The 22,817-nt window shown below is 35.7% G+C and overlaps 3 protein-coding genes across 13 annotated transcripts in view; 1 reads left to right on the forward strand and 2 right to left on the reverse strand.

Moving 5' to 3' along the window:
- The window catches only part of DNAI7 (dynein axonemal intermediate chain 7), a 76,926-nt gene extending 65,677 nt beyond the window's left edge, over positions 1 to 11,249 (reverse strand). For 2 of the 7 annotated variants that reach the window (XM_081796130.1, XM_078450004.1), the window contains exons 1-2: positions 11,095 to 11,249; positions 7,380 to 7,397 (exon numbers count right to left, since the gene is read on the reverse strand). Coding sequence is in view for 6 of the 7 variants with exons in the window: in XM_078450004.1 (XP_078306130.1) it covers positions 7,380 to 7,397; positions 11,095 to 11,097 (21 nt within the window). In the remaining variant the exon portion in view is untranslated. The other 5 variants (XM_060658129.3, XM_060658127.3, XM_060658126.2 and 2 more) reach the window with 4 other exon arrangements.
- A 6-nt stretch (positions 11,250 to 11,255) lies between these two features.
- Positions 11,256 to 17,592, forward strand: ETFRF1 (electron transfer flavoprotein regulatory factor 1). 3 transcript variants are annotated; one of them, XM_060658137.3, is made up of 3 exons: positions 11,256 to 11,374; positions 16,487 to 16,574; positions 16,656 to 17,592. In XM_060658137.3, the coding sequence occupies exons 2-3, from the start codon at positions 16,524 to 16,526 to the stop codon at positions 16,875 to 16,877; spliced, it is 273 nt and encodes a 90-aa protein (XP_060514120.1). In that variant the 5' UTR covers positions 11,256 to 11,374; positions 16,487 to 16,523; the 3' UTR covers positions 16,878 to 17,592. The 3 variants fall into 3 exon arrangements, with proteins under 3 accessions (XP_060514120.1, XP_060514121.1, XP_060514122.1); XM_060658138.3 differs by having other exon boundaries at positions 11,266 to 11,378; XM_060658139.3 differs by having other exon boundaries at positions 11,326 to 11,441.
- The window catches only part of KRAS (KRAS proto-oncogene, GTPase), a 41,488-nt gene continuing 36,093 nt past the window's right edge, over positions 17,423 to 22,817 (reverse strand). The window contains exons 5-6 of one of the 3 annotated variants that reach the window (XM_078450005.1): positions 22,163 to 22,275; positions 17,423 to 17,546 (exon numbers count right to left, since the gene is read on the reverse strand). In XM_078450005.1, the coding sequence (XP_078306131.1) occupies positions 17,534 to 17,546; positions 22,163 to 22,275 (126 nt within the window). In that variant the 3' untranslated portion in view covers positions 17,423 to 17,533. Of the gene's footprint in view, positions 17,547 to 17,826; positions 22,276 to 22,817 lie in introns of those variants that run through there. The other 2 variants (XM_060658136.2, XM_060658135.3) reach the window with 2 other exon arrangements.

Genomic DNA, 22,817 nt, shown 5'->3' on the forward strand with positions numbered 1-22,817 from the left:
CTCAGTTGGTTGAACGTCCAGCTTTAGCTCAGGTCATGATCTCACAGTTCATGGTTCGAGCCCCGCATCAGGCTCTGTGTGGATAGCTCAGAGCCTGGAGTCTGCTCTGTCTCTCTCACTCTCTGCCCTCTCCTGCTTGTACTCTCTTTCTCTCCCTAAACTAAACTAAACTTAAAAAAAAAAAAAGAATATATTTATCCTACTACCAAACAGTACAAGGACTTTAGCACATCTTAATTTATACTCCTCCTACCTAGATTATATGTTATTGCTGTCATGTATCTTTTTATAACAGTAATTATAACAGATATAATTCACATACCATACAATTCATCCATTTAAAGTGTACAATTCAGTGGCTTTTAGTGTATTCAGAGTTGTACAACCACCACCATAATCAATCTTCATCACTCCTCAAAAAAGAAATCCCATAGCCATTAGCAGTCATCCCTTCCCATTTTCTCTCAACCCCCCAGCTCAAGGAAACTACTAATCTACTTTCTCAATAGATTTGCCTATTCTGGACATTTTATATAACTTGAATCTTACAGTTTGAGGTGTTTTGTGACTGGCTTCTGTCACTTAACATAATGTTTTCAGAGTTCATCCATGTTATGGTATGTATCAATACTACCACTTTATGGCTGATTTCATTGTATGGATATACGACATTTTGTTTACCTATTCAGCAACTGATAAAAATTTTGGGTTGTTTGTTGTCCTGTATCTTATTTTTTAAACCTACATGTTATTTTGATTATTGTTTTATACCTTACACATATAATGTGTTTTGCAGGTGGCAAACTCAGTTTTTGCCTGAGAAAATATTTTTATTTCACCTTTATTTCTGAAAGCGATTTGAGCTCATACAGAATTCTAAGTTGACATTTATTTGCTTTCAGTACCTTGAAGACCATCCCATTGTCTTTGGCTTCCACTGTTGCTGTTAAGACCAGAGCTCAAGTTTTGCTCAGTTCTGCAAATGCTGTCATGATAAAAAGTTTTAAGTGCTTCCCTTACTTCTTTGGTTGTTTAGGTTTTCTCCTGATAATTTCTTACTATCTTATCAAATCTTACTTGCTTTTAAGATGGTAGTTTTGATCTATATGTACATATTTTAGTCAGCATTATTTATTGTTTTTAGCAGAAAGTTTGATCCAAAAAAACTTAAGCCCAATATTACTAGAAATGAAAAAACCAAAATAATATTTTTGATAAAATTACTTTTTCTTAGCACTTCCTTTAAATTGATTGAAACTTTGCAACTGCAGATTTCAAAGTATTTTTTAAAAATCTATTTACCTAATTAGCAAAACCCAGCCTTCAAAGTTAAGCCAATGGGCCGTATCACAATTACTTCCTATCACATTCAGTCTGACTTCATTTTTCAGTACAAATAAATGTGTTAATACACATCACCATGACAGACTACCTTATGTTTTATAATGAGCCAGGTATGAATTGATTTCCTCACACATTGTTTTCAAAAGCTGTAATTTTAATGTTCTGAACTTAACACCATTTATATTTTAGGGTCAACACTGAACATTCCATAGAAACCAGGACTCAAATTTTAGGCAACCTGAGCCTGTTTGTGAATACAGATCTTCCTTGAGATAGGGTTACATCTTGGTCAATGCATTTTAAGTTGAAAATATGGTTAAGTCAAAAATGCATTTAGTACACCTAACCTACCAAACATCAGAGTTTAGCCTAGCCTACCTTAAAAGCGCTTAGAATACTTACATTGGCCTACAATTGGACAAAATCATCTAACACAAAGCCTAGTTTATAATAAAGTATTGAGTATCTCACGTTATGTATTGCATATTGTACCGAAAGTGAAAAACAGAATGGGAGTATGGGTACAGAATGGTTATAAATGCTTTGGTTGTTTAACCTTGTGATCACGTGGCTGGCTGGGAGCCGTGTCTCACTGCTGCTACCCAGAATGAGAGAGTATTGTACCACTTATCACTAGTGCAAGAAAAGAGCAAAATTCGAAGAATGGTTTCTACTGAATATGTATCACTTTTATACCATCATAAAGTTGAAAAATCACAAGTAGAACCACTGTAATTTGGGGAACATATGTATAGCGTTCTAAAATTAAAATAGGATTTAAAGTACAGATGTGAACACTAAGTCCCCCCCATCCCCACCTTTGCCTACTATTTATAGTTCTATGGCTGGTGGTACTCAGGCACCATTCTTAACCTATTAAAATAAAATAAGTTCAAATAAAACTATTCTAAGTCCTGTGAAATATCTTTTTTTTTATTGTTGTACTACTAAAGTTGTATTACTAAAAAGAATTCAAATATCAAAATTTCATTAATAATGCTATTTTCTTTACTGGAAGAACAGTCGTAATTATTAGCTGGGAACAACTGGAATCATCTATGCATTCACCAATCTGCATTGCAATTCTCCCCTACTATCTAATTAATGTCTTCTGCTACTTCATGTATTCTATGAAGTACAGTGGTTTCTGAAAAAAAATACTGATATAAATGCAGTGATAGATCTTTTAACAGTGTACCTTTTCTGTAGTCTTGTACAATTTTCCTAGCTTTTGCAACAGATAATTCTAATTTATCTAAGTTTCACAAGCATCTTTAGGGTCTATGTAAAAATATTAAGCTTATTTACATTTTTGTTGATACCTTTAATTTCTCTTCATTAAAAAAATTAATATTATTTTTGGAGTCTGGATGTTTTATCCATAAATTACAGGGGCATCCACCTATGTGGCTCAGTTGGTTGGGCATCCAACTTCAGCTCAGGTCATGATCTCACACCTGTGGGTTCGAGTCCCGTATCAGGCTCTGTGCTGACAGCTCCAAGCCTGGAGCCTGCTTTGGATTCTGTGTCTCCTTCTCTTTCTGCCCCTCCTCTGCCCTCACTCTGTCTGTCTCTCAAAAAATAAAATAAAACGTTAAAAATAAATAAGTAAATAAATTACATTGTGAGAGGGTTTTTAGCATCATCATATCACAATAATCTCATGGGTATTGTCACTAAAAATTATTATCAGTTCCACAATTCAAGATAACAATGTATAAGAAATCCAGAATATCTCAATACCTCTGATGCCACATTTTGCCACAAAAGACAAAATGTCCCTTGGTAACTTGATTAGAGAGAGTTTTACCAACATCCATATCTGATTTGTCCCTTAGTTTCATAGTCCAGGCCCTGGCGCAGTGAACCGCTAAGATTTGGATATGTTTTGTTTTGTAAAGCAAAAGGGTAATTGTGAAAAGGCAGGACTTCAAGACAGATCTTTTTTTTTCCCCAGGAAAGGGGAAATATGGAAGTTGATGATCTGGAAATTGATTTCCATAAAACTATCTGTGTCCTAGCATCCTTAGAAAACCTTTGTGTATCTCTGAGAGTACTCTTTACGTGTAGAAGTAGGTTAATTTCAGTGAAAAGACTTCTAATCTAGACTGCTGCAATAGTTTCATAACTGGTCCTCCTGCTTCTACTCTTGCTTCCCTACAGTGAATTTTCCTCTCACCTTTTAAAAATGTAAATCAGACCATGTCACTCTTCTCCCTACAACTTTACCAGGCTATCCACCATTCTCAGAATAAAAGCCAAACATTTCACTATGGTCTACTAGGCTATTTTTGCAATATGTGTCTCTTCTTTCTAGAATGCTTATCCCCTAGATAACTATTACTAATTAAGCAACTCCCTTGCTTCTTCTAGGTCTCTATTTAATTTCCTTAACATCCTGTATGAAATAGCATCAGCATTATCCCCTACCCCACATTTCTTACTGACCCCTTTCTTTGTTTTCTGTATTTTCAATGCTGATACTATATCATTTCTTTTTTTCCTTCTTTTGAAATGTTTATTTTTGAGAGAGAGAGAGAAAGACAGAGAGGGAGTTGAGGGAAGGGCAGAGAGAGGGGGAGACACAGAATCCGAAGCAGGCTCCAGGCTCTGAGACGTCAGCACAGAGCCCAACACGGGACGCGAATTCATGAACCATGAGATCATGACCTGAGCAGAAGTCAGACACTTAACCCACTGAGCCACCCAAGTGCCCCAATATTATATTATTTCTTCAATTCTCCTCCCCAGACATAATGTAAACTTCGGAAAATGAAACTACTATCTAAAAAGATATATGCACCCCCATGTGCATGGCAAGACATGGAAACAAGCTAAGTATCCATCCACAGATGAATGGATAAATATATGTAAATGGAATATTATTCAGCCATAAAAAAGGAGAAAATTTTGCTATTTGTGACAACATAGAGAAATGAGGGCATTATGCTAAGTGAAGTAAGTCAGAGATAATCACCACATGATCTCCCTTGCATGTGGAATCTAAAAAAGCTATATATTCGGGGCACCTGGGTGGCTCAGTCGGTTGAGCGGCCGGCTTCGGCTCAGGTCATGATCTCATGGTCCGTGAGTTCGAGCCCCGCGTCGGGCTCTGTGCTGACAGCTCAGAGCCTGGAACCTGTTTCAGATTCTGTGTCTCCCTCTCTCTGACCCTCCCCCATTCATGCTCTGTCTCTCTCCATCTGAAAAATAAATAAACATTAAAAAAAATTTATAAAAAAAATAAATAAATAATAAAAAAAATAAAAAAGCTATATATTCTATAGAAAGCTATGTATTCTGTAGAAATAGAATAAATTGGTGACTTCCAGGGGCTAGGCCATGGGGGAAATGGGCAAATATCTGTCAAAGAGTATAAATTTCTAGTTATAAGATGAATAAATTCTGGAGATCTACTATATAGCATGCTGACTATAGTTAACAATACTGTATTGTGTATTTGAAACAAATTAAGACAGTCGGTCTTAAATGTTTTCATCACACACACACACACACACACACACACACACACACACTGGTAATTACATGAGGTGATGGATGTGTAATTAACCTTAGTTTGGTAATAATTTCATAATATATAAGTATATCAAATCGTTATGTTGTATGCCTTAAACTTACACAATGTTATATGTCAATCATATCTCAATAAAGCTGCATAAAAAAAGAATGTAAGCTTCATGAGATCAGGGACTCTCTCTTGCTCCTGTTCTCTTAATGTCTACAACACTGCTAAATCAATGAAATAAGTATTCTTCCCTATTTCTGCAAGGCCTTAAATACAAGATCTTCATTCCTACCTTATTTGTGGTAGCAAAAAATAACATAAACAAACAAATAACAAATAAACAACATAAAAATCAGAGTACATATTTTCAATGAAACATGATGCAGCTGTGAAAAGAAGTGGCATTATCTCAATGTGCTGAAAGAAAAAGTTTCCAAAGACATACTTATTCTATCCAAACTATGATGCCATTAGATGTAATGTACCTTTAAATTACTACCAAAAAAGGGAATGCCCAAGATGGAAGTCTAACAGGAGATGCCTGTATAAAGCCGGATATGAGTAAAGAGAAATGAACTCACAACACAGAAAGATACAGCAAGAAAACTTACAGATCTCAATCCTGAAAATGAATAGAAAGAGAAAAAAAAAATCCCTGAAAATTTAAGCCACAAGCCAGTTCATGTGGATTTGCTGTCTGACTCATACCATTAGTGTGGTCCAAAAACTCACAAGCAGAGAATTTAAAGTAGTATCAGGTTGTGAGTAAGCCCATGTGACTGACAGAAGCAAACATCCTCTCTGGAAGAAATGGATGTCAATCCAAGACTACGATGACTGTAAGATGATATAGATACATCTCAATTTTAGTAAAGTGTAAAAAGATGAGTATCCTAGAATATATTAAATACAGTCTCATTAAGTGATAAAGAGAAGCTGCAGGATACTCCCATCTGTGGGGAGAAAAGGATGTGTGTGTACTTCTCAATGCTAAGACAATTTAATGAAACGACATGCAATAGTTTTTCTAGTCTTGAGTAAGAGAAATTTTCCGGTTCTTATGCTATTTTAATTTTGTACCATGTGCATATATTACTTTTCCCTTAAAAAATCTGTGACAAATCAGAGAGAATAAAACATATCTTTCAATGTTTTCTTAACTATACTTACAGACTCAATTCATCCCCAACCACAATCTTTAAGAATAGAATAAATAAAAAGGGAGAGATTTACTCCTTACGTTTGGTCTCAAATTTCACAGGCTTACTATCACGATTCTCTAAGGGATACAACACTCTGAATAAAAGAATATAGAAGTATTTATGTAGCATCCATGCATACACAATTAAGCACCAAATCATTTGGAACAATGAGTTTTCACATTGAAAACAATGCCTCTAAAATTTCACAATCTAAAGCCAAAAATGAAAATCCACACAAACCAATAAACTATTATACACCCACATACAAATAATTGTAGTCCTCCAGAATATTTCCATGAGAATGTGTCCTGAGCCTTCATAAATTTTGTTCAGTTATATCCATAGCCCTTAAAACAATACCAGGTTGGTAGTGAGTCCAAGGGACTGAGAGAAGTAAACACAGAGGCACTCAACAGTATGTCTTGAAGCAATGTTTAATAGTGTAAATATTGAATACATACATTTAGATAAGCATTGCCTTTAAATAGTCAAAGCCTGAGGTGTTTTTAAATGGTGGCAGGGTACATGGGGTTTCACATATTCATTAGACAAATATTGATTCAATGTCTACTATGTGCCAGGCACTGAGCTAAACGCTATGAACATAAAAATAAATGACATGCTCCTGACCTTGAACAGCTCACCCCACATGGGGCTCTGGGCTGACAGCACAGAGCCTGCTTGGGATTCTCTCTCTCCCTCCCTCTGTGCCCCTCCCCGACTCACACTGTCTCTGTCTCTCTCAAAATAAAAATAAAAATAAAAATAAAGTTAAAATCTACTCAATGAAAAAAGAAAAAGGCATCCTAGACATCCCTAATTAAATTCAATTTCTTGAATTAAATTAAATTAAATTAAATTTCTACAAAGTACAAAAGAAAATCAAGTATGCATTACTATACAATTCCCTTAAAGACCTATTACCTTAGGGTCCACTTTTAAAGTTTTGTAACTAAATTTTTGTGTTTATCTGGAAGAAAGAAAAGGAGTTCTGAATCTAACATTTTCTAGAGCACAACTAATAAAAAGCCCCAAATCTAGGTACATGTAAAAACTAAAGACTATTTTTAAGTCTTTGCGAAACTAGGAATATCTTTTTATATCAAATGTGAAATACATCCTGTTTTGTAAAGGATTATCCATGATTTAAATAGCATTAATATCTACAAAGTAAGCTTAGTAAACCCTATAAACCATAATAAAAAACCCTATAAACCATAATAAAAGTAACTAGAAAACGTTTAAAATGTCTGTTCATACAACGTCAGTGTTTACAAGACTATTTTGAGAAAATAATTTCTACCTACCTTTTTTGCTTTGGGACCCTGAAAGTTGGAAAAACAAAAGGATTGATAAATTTTTTAAAAACTCAGATATTTTTAACAAAAGTACCAAGATTATGTAAAATGCGAAAATTAGGAGAAGCCAGATAAAAAGCATAAGGAAACTCTCTGTACCATCTTTGCAACTTTAATGTAAATCTAAAATTATCTCCAAATGAAGTCTTTTTAAAAAGAATTTAGACAAAACTACAAGCAGGTCTAGGAAAAAATAAAGTAGTTCATCCACTGAAGCATCTTTTTAAAATTATACTCTTTAAATCTTACATTCTTTCTTATGACAATCACTCCATGATCTATGCAGAATGATGGGACCTAAACCTATACAGAGTAGCAGTCAGGAAAGTGCTAGTTTAAACGGTTCCAAAGAACAATAATGATTAAGTACTGGTACTGATGTCAAATTTGAAAGTGTGGAAATGATTTCATAAATAAATTATCTTTCTGTGATTAGATTGCTAAGGTTATAGAAAGAAAATCAGTTATTTAAAGCAAGCAAATCTATGATAAAATGATTCTGTTCAGCAATGTGTCTTAATGCAGATCTATTCTTTGGAAATTATTTTGGAAAGCACAGTATTTCAATAAATATTTACCACTAGCATTATCATTACAAGTGATTCAATAACACTACTTGTAATTTCCTGATTAGGCTCATGTGTCCATTAAGTTTCTGATAAGGAATCGGTAGGAGATCATGTGACTAAAAGATTATACACTTTCCACATCTGAAGACTTATACAGGAGAAATTATTGGTTCAAGCTGTAAGATTATCACTGTATTAAATATAAATGTTGAAATTCACATGAAGCAGATTTTGTCTTCCTGAAAAGTACACATATTTCATTAATTCATTCAGCAGATATTTAAGATTTGATTTGCATACAAGGTGCTCTGGGACACCAGAGGATATAAAGAAGAATAGTAGAGCTTTTGCTCTCATATAATTTTTACAGTTGGGTTCTATATCTATTATACTTACTATCAATTCATAGTTAACACACTTTCATCTTGAAATAACTACTATACAGCAGAATATGCAAACAGTATTGCTCCTGTTCTCAAGTAGCCATATTTTAAAATGGGCAAATTATCATCTCTTACTAGTGCTTTTAATATGAAGCACGGTTGGAATTAGTACTTATCCTAACCCTTCCTACAAATCATAAAAAGAGCATTATGTGTGGGGAAATAGGTTCTACTTACATAAATGGGTTAGAAAAAAGCTTAGGGAGGAAAGCCACCACCATGGGGCAAAAGGGCCAAGGTTAGCTAGTGAGATATGGTAATGGATCACGAGTAACTTGTTATATCACCTGCAGGAAATTACTTTCCATCTGACACCAATACACTATTGTGCTTTGATCACACCCTCCAATTGCCACCCCCCCCCCCACCCTTTGCTTCTTAATCACACAAGTTAATGATTATTATCTGATTGTTTTCTTCACGTTCACCACACGTGTAAAATCTTGTGCGCTCAATAGATATGGAGACAAACCCCTGTTCAGGGCTCTTGTCTCCCCCTGGACATTAGCCTTTCTCATATTCAATTCTGTGTCCGCTCTCTTGCTGGACAAGAGAGAACTCCAGACTCATAGTCTATGACAATTATGTAGTACAGTACACTTGACCCTTGAACAATACACGGGTTAGGGGTGCTGAACTCTATGTCGTCAAAAATCCACATGTAACTTATGACTCCCCCAAAACTTAACTACTAATAGCCTACTGTTGACTAGAAGACTTACTGATAACATATAGTCAGTTAACACATATTTTGTGTATTATATTTATACATACTGTATTCTTACAACAAAATAAGCTAGAGAAAAGAAATATTAAGGAAATCATAAGATACATTAACAGTGCTGTATTTAGCAGAAGAAATATGCCTATAAGTGGATTCCCACAATTCAAAGTGGACCATTGTTATTCAGGGATCAACTGTAGTTCTCAAAGTTCAGAGGGCATAAAAGTCACCTGGATGCTTGTTTAAAAAATGCATATTCCTTCAGTAAAAGTGTACACACTCACTTTCCCTTCCACATTATGATTCAGTAGATATTAAGGACTGAACTGCATCCCCACAAAATTCATATGTTGAAGTCCTATCTCCCAGTACCTCCAAATTTTAGTTTATTTGGAACTAGGGTTGTTGTTGATATAATTAGTTAAATTAAGGTAAGATCATAATGGAACAGAATGGCCTTTAATCCAGTATGACTGGTGTCCTTATAAAAAGGAGAAATTTGGATACAGACATGCACACAGAAAGCACACCATATAAAGAATGGGGATATGTTGCCAAGGAACTATCAGAGCTCGGAAAGAGATCTGAACAGATTCCTTTCCAGCACCTGCAGAGGGAGCAGAGCCCTGGAAACACCTTGATCTTAGATTTATCAGCCTCCAGAATTGTGAAACAGTGAGATTCTATTGTTTAAGCCACTCAGTTTGTTTTACTTTGTTACCTGGCAGCACTAGGAAACTAATACAGTAGACTTGGAGTCCAGTCTATTCCTGGACTCTGTATCTTAACAAGTTTTCCAGATGTGGTAAAAGCAAATGTTCCAGGGACATTTTGAGAAACATTGCTGGAGGGATAAGATGAAATTTATGCTCCATTGGAAAATAAATTAAGGGCTTATTCTTCCCTCAATTTACCAGCAGTTTTAAGTCAGTTTAAAGTCCATTTACTTCCTTGTCTTCCAGAGATGAATGTTCTCCACACCTTATTTTTTTCCATCAATTCTGGAAACTCACATTCATACTTTAAAACACACTTTGAAAAGCATTGTTCTTCTCTTTCTGTGTCCTTCCTCACCCCAACTTCATTATTTCCAATTAATCTTACTCCATTGTAGACATTTCAATTGTTACGGTTAAAAAACTGTATTATTATTAGATTAGCCTGTCTCCCAGAGCAGGGAGGGGTTGCAATATTCACTTTTAGATCCTTGACTTCTAGCCTAGTGTCCAACACACAGAATTTAATCTGTATTTCCCCCTAATTAATGAATTAAATAATTAACTAATTACATTTTTTACTTCCTTTGGTTTTAACCATAGAAGATGGAAGTCCCATTTAAGAAAATGGGGGAAAAGATACTCTCATAGCTACAGGGTTGGTCTGTGTCCTTGGAAAAGTCATGACAGCTGAGAAGTGCATTAAAATAAAACAAGAAGCTTTATTATATTTAATAAAGGCAAGGCAAACTGAGTAACTTGAATTACAAAACAATTCGTATTTCCACAACAGACCATAAAAAATAATTTTTCAAAGCAGAATAACTTGTAACAGTTTTTAATTAACCACTGAGGAGGCACAAAAACATACTTTTGCCAAGCTGCCAATAAAAAAAAAGCAATTTAATGGAAACGTCTATCATTATTGGAAATTACCAGGTTCAGACCAATTCTTAAACCTAGCAACAATGCCAGATTAGGACACCATCTGACCGCAATGGCCATCCCCCGTCTGCCGAAACCGGTTTGGGATTCCCATCTGTCCTGTCCATCTTCCGGACGGGAAGGCCATAGATCAGAAGGCAGACTCCCCACAGGGATATGGGTGCTTTCTTAAACCGACCGGCTCCCCTCTAAAATATGACATGCTCTTATTATATCATTGTAACATGGTGAATCACTGCTCGCCCCTCCACCGCTTTTCCCGCTCACCATGCTGCAGCAAGCGCGAACCCGGGCCAAATCTGAGATTAGAGTTGCGAGGACAAACGCTCCCGGGTAGTTAGGACGACAAGCCCCGCCCACTTGCGCCCTAGGGAAAGAGCGCAAATCTTCGCGGAAGTGTCCGCGCAATCGCGCTGGGGCTCTTCCGGACGGCGCCCCGCCCCCTTCTCTGACTGGCTGCCCCACATCAACACCGCCCTGTTCGAGGCTGACCGACCCTGGAGTCGAAGTGGTCGGAGGCCATATTATGGCTGTGGAATGCCGGAAAGTGCGTGAGTGCAGCCGCCGGGGCGTTTTATTCTGTTTTCCAGATCTTGGGGTCTGGAGGCCGTGAAGTATGCTCTGGGGCAGGGACTACCGGGTGTGGCAAAGGGTTTCTGAACGTCTTCCGACGTTGACAGTTTCTCTTCCTCACAATTTCCCAGGAGTGTTTTGGGGCACTTCTTTCCGTGAGGGTTTCGAGAAGGAAGGGAGCCGTTGGCTACGCCACTGGGTCAAGTGATTGACACCCGGGTGGGCTGCCTGGGCCACCACAGCTTAGGCCCGACCGAGTGGCAGGGCTCAACTGGCAATTTAGAGAAGGACTAAACAAATTAGTTTCGAGAGGGTTGGTCATTTTAAAATTAATGACTTTCGGATTCTTCTCTCTGCACATGGTTCAGTTTACTCTGTGCGAGTTATGTATATGCTGATTTTCCTAAGAGCAGCTCTAACGAAGAAGTGGAAATTATTTGAAGCAAATCCTGGGTAAAGTCTTATGGTTGAACGTCGCTGAGGCCCAGGAAGACTCATTAAGTTACTCGCCCAAGGTCACCGGCTCTTTGTACTAGCCAGTAGCACAACCTTCAGAATTTCAGTCTCCTCCCCGCAAGAAGAAACACTACCAATTTAGACCCACGGGGAAACTAGAAGAAATTAAGTGATTAAGATATTAAGCTCCCTCCAAATCCTCACCCAATTCTCTGATCTCAGGGCCCTGTTTCCGCATGACAAAACGTGAAATACTTTAAAATCGTTGGCACCATCTCTTACCTCTGAATTGTAATTTTATAATGCTCTCTCTTTTCCAACTTCATTGATGAAATGTATTAGTAAATAAGTATTACTGAGCTAGTCTTATGGGTTGAGGTCTTATTATCCCCATTGTAACAGAAATCCAATTGTAAATTATGACATTTCCATCTCCAAGCCCTGGTAGCAAGATAAAAAACATCTTAATACCGACTTCATACAGCGTTCTGAGGCCATTTAATATGAAAGTAAGCTTTTTAGTGTTTCAGACTACTGTTTATGTTATAAAACCTCAGTCAATTCAGTTAGGATTGATGGGCCTAAGGAGGTGTTAACGTTCTTCCCAAATTACCTTAAAATGGTAGGCCTTTAAGAGGGAGGACTTGCTCAAGCCCTCACTCTAGGCCACCTCCCTCCCAGGGAGGAGGAATTGCTATGGATGTGTGAGAACACACTAGACTGTGTTCTAGGGGTCACTGTGCTATAAAAGATTGTACCAGTGAGTTTGGTTCTTCTCTCCTACTTCTCTTGCAAGTTGCCTAAGTGTAAGGGCGATTTCCTGTTCCCTCTTCTTTGCCTTCAGACCGGTGTAACAATATCCACCCATTCTGAACATATACATAAATAGCTCTTTTCAGCTCACTTCTATACGCTGGCTTCTGGGTAGGGCTCAACCAAGCCAAATACCAGCCTTAGGGGGCAAAAATCTCTTGCCACCTACCTCTGTGATAACATATCCTTTGGTGCTGGCACTGGTTTTTTGTGTGAAGCTTTTTAGGCTTAGTTTAGGGACATGTGTGTCAGCTGTTTGAGTCAAATCTAACAGAACCCAATAAATAATAATATTGCACTGCCTTTCTTTGCCAGTTTTCCTTCAGCTTTTATTGGCATCTGAACTTCATGAGGAAAAGTAATTAACAACAGCTTTTGGCAACCAGTAAAATGACAATTCTTAGATAACCCAGGAATGGAGTTGGTTAAATCTGAACTCCTCAGTCCACAGTTATTAGGAAGAAGCTATCAATGAGGATTGTACCTTCTTCTCCTTGCCCACCACATGCATTCTCAGAATGGTAGGGGACTTCTCTCAGTCGCTAAGAGTTTGGCTCTTTACAAAGAGCAGTAACCTCCATGACTTCATGCAGGGTTAAGGAGCAGCCCCCGGTCCCTGCTGCACTTCAGCTTCACCAATTGTGAACCCAGGGAGACCTCTTTCTCCCAATGGCTACTCAAATACTTAAAGGTCAACACAAAATAATAATGATTCCTATAGGGTACCATATCAAAGAATGGGACAATTTTACCCTAATCAAACCAGCTACATTTTTTGCTGCGCAAATCCTTTATTATGTATAATTTGTAAACTAAAAAGACAATTTAAGCCAGATCTCTACAAGTTTTTATAAATGACAAATTGTGAGTTAAATAAAGCTGTGCTCCTAGCCAGAAAATTAAACAGGCTACAATTTGCAATTTGAAATTATGTCTATGTAGATTTAGAATCGTTTTTAAAGCACGTGGTTCTGAAGAGCCATTCTTCAGTAAGATTAACCATACTGGAAATTGGCTCTCAGCAAAAAAAAAAAAAAAAAAAAGAAAGAAATAAAAAATCAAAGCTTTAAAATTGAAATTAGGTACTAATATAGTAAATTAAATACATCCATCTGACTTCATTCCTTTCCAAAACTCCACTAAATCTTCAGTGAAGGGATATAAAAATAAATTGGAAAAATGAGAGAGAAGAGAGAAGATGACAACAGTATTTTGGAAGCTGCAAACCAGATAAATGAATGTGACTCAACACACCAGAAAAGCCCGATTTATACTGCATAATTCTTAAAAGGCACTGGAACAGGGCCAATGGAATTGGAAATGAAGAATGAAGTAAATCAAAGAGATTAAGTGAAAGCTCTTTGAGAAACACCTCTGGAGGGACCATACCTCTTACTCCTACAGAAGCATGGAGATTGACTTCTGACAAAATAATACTATTCTGTACACTGAGGTGTCTTCAGGTATACTAAGTACGAGAACCACACTGGAAACAAATTAAGTAAATTTGGTGTATATACTGCTGAGTGCAAGGTCCCCCTTCTTCTTTCACTTCTTAAGATTAGATAGGCAAATCCTCAGCAAACTGGAAGTTTCTTCTCTGGGGAATCTGACCAGTCCAGGAGGAATGATCTAACACTTTGACTTCAGAGGTTCCCCAACAATGGCCCACTTGGATCCTAAGAGAAGCTCAGAGTCTATCAGTTGCAACCATGTATACAAATCTTCTAAAAAGCTTTTTTTGTCCTTTCACTTATAAAAATGGACAGAAAAGGATTACCAGACTTGGAAGGAAAGCTCGGAAGCAATTTGGAGAAAAACAGAAAATTCCAAGAAAGCTTAAAGAATTGTTCTGCTGCATTGTATGTTTGCTGTATGAATTAGCTCAAAAACTAGTGAAGAGGGGAATTACAGAAGTATTAAAATGGAAATAATGTTTGTTCCTGTGTGGTTTTTTCCCCCTTAAGAAAGACAATCCAGAGAACTAGATTTATGAACTTAAGCAAGAAATGAAAAGGTTTTCATTTAGCTGCCATACTTACTTTAAACTTTTTAAAAACTTAAATTTTGGGGGGCACTTGGGTGGCTCAGTCGGTTAAGCATCCAACTTTGGCTCAGGTCATGATCTCGCAGTTCGTGAGTTCAAGCTCTGCGTCAGGCTCTGTGCTGACAGTTCAGAGCCTGGAGTCTGTTTCAGATTCTGTGTCTCCCCCATCTCTTCCCTTCCCCCACTCGCACTCGGTCTCTCACACATAAATAAACATTAAAATAAAAAAAATTTAAGTGCTTTCACCCAGGGCTCCCACCCCAGAGAGGCATACCAGGTTTTATGCAACTTGACTGCTGGCCAGTTGAACCACCTACCCTAATTAGCAGTCTTGTGGTTTAGATAGATCTCTATTTCCATGTCTACCTCACTGTCTCCCAGCTCTACTCCTAACATTTTGCCAGCATATTTACACCAATTTTTAAAAAGTTACTGGTATAATTAACATACAGTAAGTTATACTTCTTTAAAATGTAAATATAGTTTGATAAATTTGACATTTCTATAAAACCATCACCACAATCATAATTAACATCTCCATCATCCCCGAGGATTTCCTCCTGCCTTTTGATTCCTCCTGTTCTCTAGCCCCTTGCTCCCATTCTCAGGCTACTCTGTTATTTCTAAGCATTTTAAATATTTCTGTGGTAGTCTCCAGCTATTCTACAAAATAAATGGCCTGTGATCTTCGCAAGTATGAAGTTCATTGAAGTCAAGGAAACCCTGAGGATCGGTTTCAGATTGAAGGCTAAAGAGACATGAAAACTAAATTCAGTGTGTGTTTGGACCTTTTTGCTATAAAATACAGCATCTTTGGAATGAATGCCAAAATGTGGAGGGGGTGTGGATTTCAGTAGTAATGTAGCAGCATTAGTTTCCCGATTCTGATAGTTGTACTGTTCTGTAGGGAAATGTCCTTGTTCACAGGAAATATACTCTAAAGCTGTGCTGTCCAATATGGTTACAACTAAGCCACTGATAACCTATAAGCACTTGAATGTAGCTAACATGACACACTGAAATAATACTTTGGTATAAACAAAATATGGTAAAATAATTTCACGTTTTTAAGTTTTTATTTGAGAGGGGGGCGGGGAGAGAATGAGTGGTGGAGGGGCAGACAGAAATGGAGACAGAGGATCCAAAGCAGGCTCTGTGCTGACAGCAGAGAGCCAGATGCAGGGCTCGAACCCAGGAACCATGAGATCATGACCTGAGCCAAAATCAGATACTTAACTGAGCCACCCTGCTTGACTCCCACACTCAGCTTCTACTCTTTGGCCTCTCTTAGTATAGCACCTTCTAGATATGATCAGGCCTCTTCCGTGTCCTCCAAACAAATCTGGCCTTGCCTTGAAAGCATTGTAGACAGTCTTCCTTTTTGACAGGAAGGAAACTGAGGCTCAGAAAAGGTTAAGTAATTTGTGTAATGTTATGCAGCTTGGATTCAAATCTCATTCATTTCACTCTGTATAAATGGAGGTACACCTACATATCCCTTTTTGACAATTCATTTCCCCTCTCATTACCCTTTCTCCTTCGTAAGAAAATTCTCTTATTATAATGTCTCCCCCAAGAGAGGTTAGTTCTGTGAGAACACATATCTTATCTGACATTTCATGGCTACGTCAGTGCCTGGAACATAAAGTGCTCAAAAAGTTATTTATTGAATGAAAAACAAAGTTTCCATATTCCCAATATGTACAATTGTTTTTGATTCTAAAAGAGACTATAATGCAGTTATTTACAAAACTTTTTATTTTTCTTTAGGTATGTTATGTATAAAGGCAGATACTTTTCATAATAAATGAAAATGGCCAATTCTTTAAGAGGAGAAGTACTAAACCTTTATAAAAATGTAAGTACTTATGTTGCCATTTTTATACATATGTTATTGAGATACAGATTGTTTAGAAATATATAATCTTTCTTTTTTAAGCTGCTGTATCTTGGACGAGACTATCCAAAAGGAGCAGACTATTTTAAAAGGCGTCTGAAGAATGTTTTCCTTAAAAACAAAGATGTGAAGGACCCAGAGAAGATCAAAGAACTTATTGGACGGGGCGAATTTGTAATGAAAGAGCTAGAAGCCTTATACTTCCTTAGGAAATACAGAGCGATGAAACAACGCTATTATTCAGATATCAAAAAAACTAACTGATCACGATTACTATAATTTGACTGAAATTCAGTGTCAGCTATCTATGTATACCAGATATGATAAAAAATAATTGTGTCTTAAAATGGCAAGATATACAGGTTTTGTAAAAAAAAATACCTGTGCTGCCTTATTGAACTAAAATAGGTTTCAATTTCTATTCACAGAGCTTTATCAACAACACTTTATGCTTAATTTTACACAAAATTAGCAACATAGCCAACTACCAATTAAAATTTAATAAATACCCAATTTTGAATGAAAACATAGTACACTTGAAATAATTTTAACTTAGTAAGTTTTTGCCAATTCTTAGCCTCTTTCTCCATTTTACTGACAAGAGAATGCCACTTAATGCACATTTAACTAAGCAAAATAATTTCTTATACATTAATTCCCCTTAACTTTTGAAGGAATACCACCTTATTTTTGGCCCTATTTGGCACTTGACAGCACACATTCAAGGTTCGATACAAAACAATAGCACCTGGCAATGATTTAAGTGTAGTTATAGAAATAATATGTATGGAGTAAGATTATTTCTGATCTTGAAGTAGGCTGCCAGTGATTGGCACTACATACATACCTATTTAATATCTTCCATTATTAATTTTGCTGCTGGTTCTCTTTGGGTCTTAAAACAAGTCACCTGTTGTGTATCAAGTACCTTTACTGATAAAAAGTAATAAATAATGTTATTCTGTTGTTTCATCATAAAGGTAGATCTGTTTTGCATCTACTTCTAAATGAATTAACATGATAATGGACCTAAATCTAGCACGGTTTTAAGTAAACACTTAAACCTTTACATAATGTTCACAACACCTTTCACAAATAAAGAATATACTTAACTGATAAGCTGCAAAAGATTCACTAATATTCACTAATATTACTGTTCTGTATCAACTGTGGGGCAAATGTTTCAAATTCCATCAAGAAGTACACACTGTCGTAGTCACCATAACTATTTTTATTACATTACAATAATTAGGAGCAGTACAGTTCATGACAAAAATATTACAAATTTCAGATCACTTCACAGCACATACTCCTATAAACATTTAAAAGTTAATTTTAATTAAAAGAGTGGTCATTTTTAAATTTAATGTTTGATATGACCAACATTCCTAGGTCAGCGCAACCAAATGATGGAAAACAACTGGATCACACTGCATATGTCCCACAAAAAAAAGCACAATGTACAAAATGTGCATGTTTCAGTTTACACTATACAAAAATAGTTAAAATACATTCCAGGTAAACATGTTACATTAAGAAATAGTACTAGTAAGAAATTGGCACTCAAAGGAAAAATGCAAAAGTATTTTCAACATGAAAACACAAGACAGTGGAACTGGAAACTTTTGGATAAAACATTACATAACCCATTTAGCTCTATGGGGAGGGGGACCCTCTGTAATTGACATTTCTGCAAGTGAAAACTTTGTTTTTTCCTAAATTCATATAAATTGCCTATCATCATCCCAAACAGGCACTTAAAACTATTAAACGAAAACAATTACTAACCTAGTTATGACTATTCTTCAAGAACTCATGTAAATGTATCTTTAGGAAGAAATAATTTTCATTTTCTGAAGGACTTTACAGCTACCAGTTGTATGCTGTTCAATTTCTCAATGCAGATTTCATGCTACCCAATACTAACAGAAATTATTAAATATAAATTCAGTTTTAAAGTAACTGATTTTTTTTAAAAACCATTAATACAGAGTTACCAAGAAATTATTATTTTTTGACAATGGAAATGACAGTTTTTATTGCCTACCAGAAAAACTGAATGTGTATATATATCGTTTAGAAGAAAATGGTTAGAAGAAAAAAAAAAATCACCGGAATACAAATGAGATGAACTTGTGCAAACTGCAACTGAACATGCCTCACAAAGTTTCTATATATATTAGGACAAAATTGTGCAATGGTGGCAAAGATTTTGATAACCTAGAAGTTAGGTTCTAAATTCCTATGCAGTGTGACTCAGTTAAAATAGAGCCTAGAATTCCTAAGTGGAAATATTCACTGAAATTATACTACATACTTCTGCTACGTTCTTCCACAAACATGTTAATGTCTAAGACTATGTAATTTAGCAATTTTTTTCAACTTCAACAAGGATTTTTATCTTTAAGGCCGTAATAATTACATAAATTTATTTCTAGAATTATGGCTCCCCTTTTAAAATCCCTACAAAAACAAACCTTTTGTCAAACCATTCAAAATTCACATAATAAAGGATAATTACCACTGCCTAAAAAAAGTTGCCCAGCTACATCAAAAAATTCAAGAGTCCTAAAAATCCCTCAGTTAAGCACTGCAATTCCTGAAATATGGCCATTTCTTTCTCTTGTGTAGAAACAAGAGGAAGTACTATAAAGTCTTAACACCCTATCTAGATAATGTTCCATAAACCTGTAATTTAGCACAGCATTTCAGAAACTGGACTGATTTTTACACAGAAATTTCTTTTTCTGTGAATTAGCTCAAGCATCTGTATATTCATACCCAGATAAATAAAACTATTTTTAAATTCAATTATTTAATTTTAAGTCTATTTTAATTATTATACAAAGAGACCAACTAGAATAATACACACTTGGGAATTTTAATGTTATTATCTGACATATGATTTAATATGTACTATAAGTTGTCCCAAGAGAATCACATAATTATCCCAAATAAAAAACAATATATAGTCAAGTTTACTCCTTTAAAATAATGAAGTAAAGTGATTTATGTAAAGTAGCTTGATTAAACAGCTTTACTGGAATCAGAGCAAAACAATTATTTTAGAACTGGAAGAAACCTTAGAGACCATATCCCTTCTTTGCAAAACTAAAATATGCATTATGTTATCTCTGGGTCATGTGCCAAATGCCTAAGATATTACAGAGCACTCTAAAATATCAGCACTACTTAAGGATAGGGATCATGTCCCTTTTGGGGGGATATTGTAATATCCCCAGTGCCTTGTGCAGTACCTGGCATCTAGTAGGCACTCAAATAGTTGTTGAATAAATGAATTCTGCTAAAAAGTAAGCCTTGTGAATTAAATTTTAAGGTATTTTTCATTGTAAGATTTTGCTTATCAAAATAATGGAATGTATCACTGTTACCAGGGCTAGTCCTAATTTTAGATTATCTAAGGACATCTTTCAGTACTACCTTTATCAAATTCTTCCACTGGATAGGGTTCTGTCTATTCATAGCAGGTATGAAAATTCCTACTTAGTCACTAATGGACCGGGTAGCAAAGAGATGATGTTCAAAAGGATCAAAGTTAAATTGCTATATAGCTACCATCTAAAAATTAGCTATTAGGTCCATCTCACTATAGTATCTGTCAGATTGTTAGGCCTGACTAATGTGACTTGATGGGAAGCCTTCACAGAGATATCCAAAGCAGCAATAAATCTTGAGGTTAGAGGAATCAAAAGTATTAAAAGGAAAGCATCAAGTCATGGGGCATATAGAAGGGTAGGCAGGCAAGATGACACTAATGTGGGGGAGTACTGATACTGATACTGGAGAGCAGATACTCAAAAATAAACTTCACCTCTTGCACAACTTTGCCTAAGACTGGCACTGAAGATAACACAGGTAAAAAGTTACAGATTGTGCTGAGATTGACAAATAGGTATTCCTTATGTAAACTGAATGTAAATCACATAGCTGTAATGCTAGATATAGCCTCTGAGATGACTTCTTTTAACATAGAAGAAATGGATAGTAAGTGATTTGCCCAAAAGTGAATTGTAAAAGACACGTAACTAGAATCTAAGTCACCTTCCTCCTAGCCCAGTGATATTTTCACCTCAACACACCATCTTACTTCAGATATTTAAAAATACATCTTAAACGCATTGAAAGAATCATGTTATTAGTTTATTTTTTAAGCATTATATATTCTTAAATATGGACCATACTTGTAAAGTGTTTATGAAATGTTACTTTAGCCAGTGTTGAGAACTAGCCAATACTAGAGATTTTGAAACTTTTTCACTTCATTGTTTAAAAAAAAATTAAAGTCTTGCCACCCCCAACCCCAAAATCTCATTTAAAATAATGTTTTTTAAAAAGTTCTGTTGGTTTTTTTAAAAGTGATGTTCCTGATCTGTCAGAGGACCACCACATAGTGAGAATGTAACTTATCCAAACTCTGCTAGTCCCTACTTTTGACCACCCAATGCATGAGCACACTGGGAGGCCACAGGGATGCAGTCCATACCATGAAACTCTTAATGAAGCTCAAAGGTTCACACAAGGCCTGGCCTTGCAGTCTTGGTCTCTTTAACATCTACTAAAGCTAACTGGCCCAAATAATCTTTAATGTCACTACCAGAATTAAAACTATTTTCTAAGACTGAAGTTCAACAAAAGATTTAAAGTTATGCTAAGAAAGAGCAATCTGACACAGGGAGACTATATTTAATTCCTATGGGAATTTTTTATACATGTTAAAATTTTTTCAATTATTACAAAAATTTAGTAGCATGTAAATATAGCCCCAAAATGGTTGCTATAATCCTCATCACATACTGGGTCTGCCTTAACAGGAAAAGCTATTCAGAGTATTATAGGAATTTATCTAATACAGAAAGTAAATGCCTTTTAATATTTTCCATTGCCTTGTATTTTTTTTTCCTTTTTTTCCCTTTTTATAGAAAAAATATAATATTTTGGGGAGCGTGACTATGACAAACAGCAGTGAAAAGATGGAGAAAACCTTTATGAACAGTGTAACTTTACATTCATTAAGGGTGACTGAAACTATAGGACATTAATACCTACAAGATGAATCTACAAGAAGCCCATAAATTCATGTTCCCTCAATGTTTCAGTAAAACGAATCATGAAATCTCAACTGAAGTTATAAATGGTAATTAATCCATGTATGTGACTACATGAAACACAGAATAGGGATGATTCGAAAGTTTCATTAATTTGTTTCACACCAAAGTTCACAATTGGTAAGAAAAATAGGAAGTAATCAACTGCATGCACCAAAAACCCCAAGACAGAAATCTCAGGTATTCAGTTTCTTTTTCACAGGCATTGCTAGTTCAAAAACCAAAACTCAGGGAATACTGGCACTTAGAGGAAAAAAAGTTTCCACTGTCATTTAAAATAAGCATTCAAGATAAAAGCTAACAGTTTGGATGGAGCAGAAAATTAGGTAATGCTAAAACAAATGCTAATAATTTAGTGTAATGTACAAAAATTACCACTTTTACTTAAGTATGCCTTAAGAAAAAAGTACAAATTGTATTTACATAATTATACACTTTGTCTTTGACTTCTTTTTCTTCTTTTTACCATCTTTGCTCATCTTTTCTTTATGTTTTCGAATTTCTCGAACTAATGTATAGAAGGCATCGTCAACACCCTGAAACACATAACAAATATTAAAATGTGAATATATATGATGGATTGAGGTATAGAGATAACAGAAAGGATATACTACTACTGGAGACATTAATACTGAGAAAGAATAAGGTCACTTTACATTTCTCTTTAGACAAAGACTTTTAGGATTCTTTTTTTTTTTTTTAAGACTTTTAGGATTCTTAAATGTTTTCTTCATGAGTATTTCGTCAACATTATAAATAGGAACACTGATTTTCACAAAAGGCAAAGAAAAGCAGTGGTACAGAATCTTACATAAGCTGAACAAGTACCTTTTTCCCAGAACTTACTTGGCTACTTATTTTTTCATATTGACACACTTCTGTCACCAAATCCCAGTGCATTTCTGCATGTGTTTTTATGTGTGTGAAAATGCATTTACACTTAATTATCTCTGAGTTTCTACATGTTAGATATAAGACATGCAACTATGTACCACTTTCATAAATACTGACAGCAGCAATATTTGAGCTCTGGGTTCAATACTTACTTAAATCCGTTAGATTTAAATAATCCCCAAGA

Source organism: Panthera onca, chromosome B4, assembly GCF_046562875.1.
Source record: "Panthera onca isolate mPanOnc1 chromosome B4, mPanOnc1 haplotype 2, whole genome shotgun sequence".
Taxonomy (NCBI): domain Eukaryota; kingdom Metazoa; phylum Chordata; class Mammalia; order Carnivora; family Felidae; genus Panthera; species Panthera onca.

What these genes read in the sequence shown, in the direction of transcription:
- ETFRF1 (XM_060658137.3), top strand. Translation starts at nt 16,524, where the DNA reads ATGAAAATGGCCAATTCTTTAAGAGGAGAAGTACTAAACCTTTATAAA. An exon ending in TACTAAACCTTTATAAAAAT is followed by an intron (nt 16,575 to 16,655) that starts GTAAGTACTTAT and finishes TTCTTTTTTAAG; the next exon opens with CTGCTGTATCTTGGACGAGA.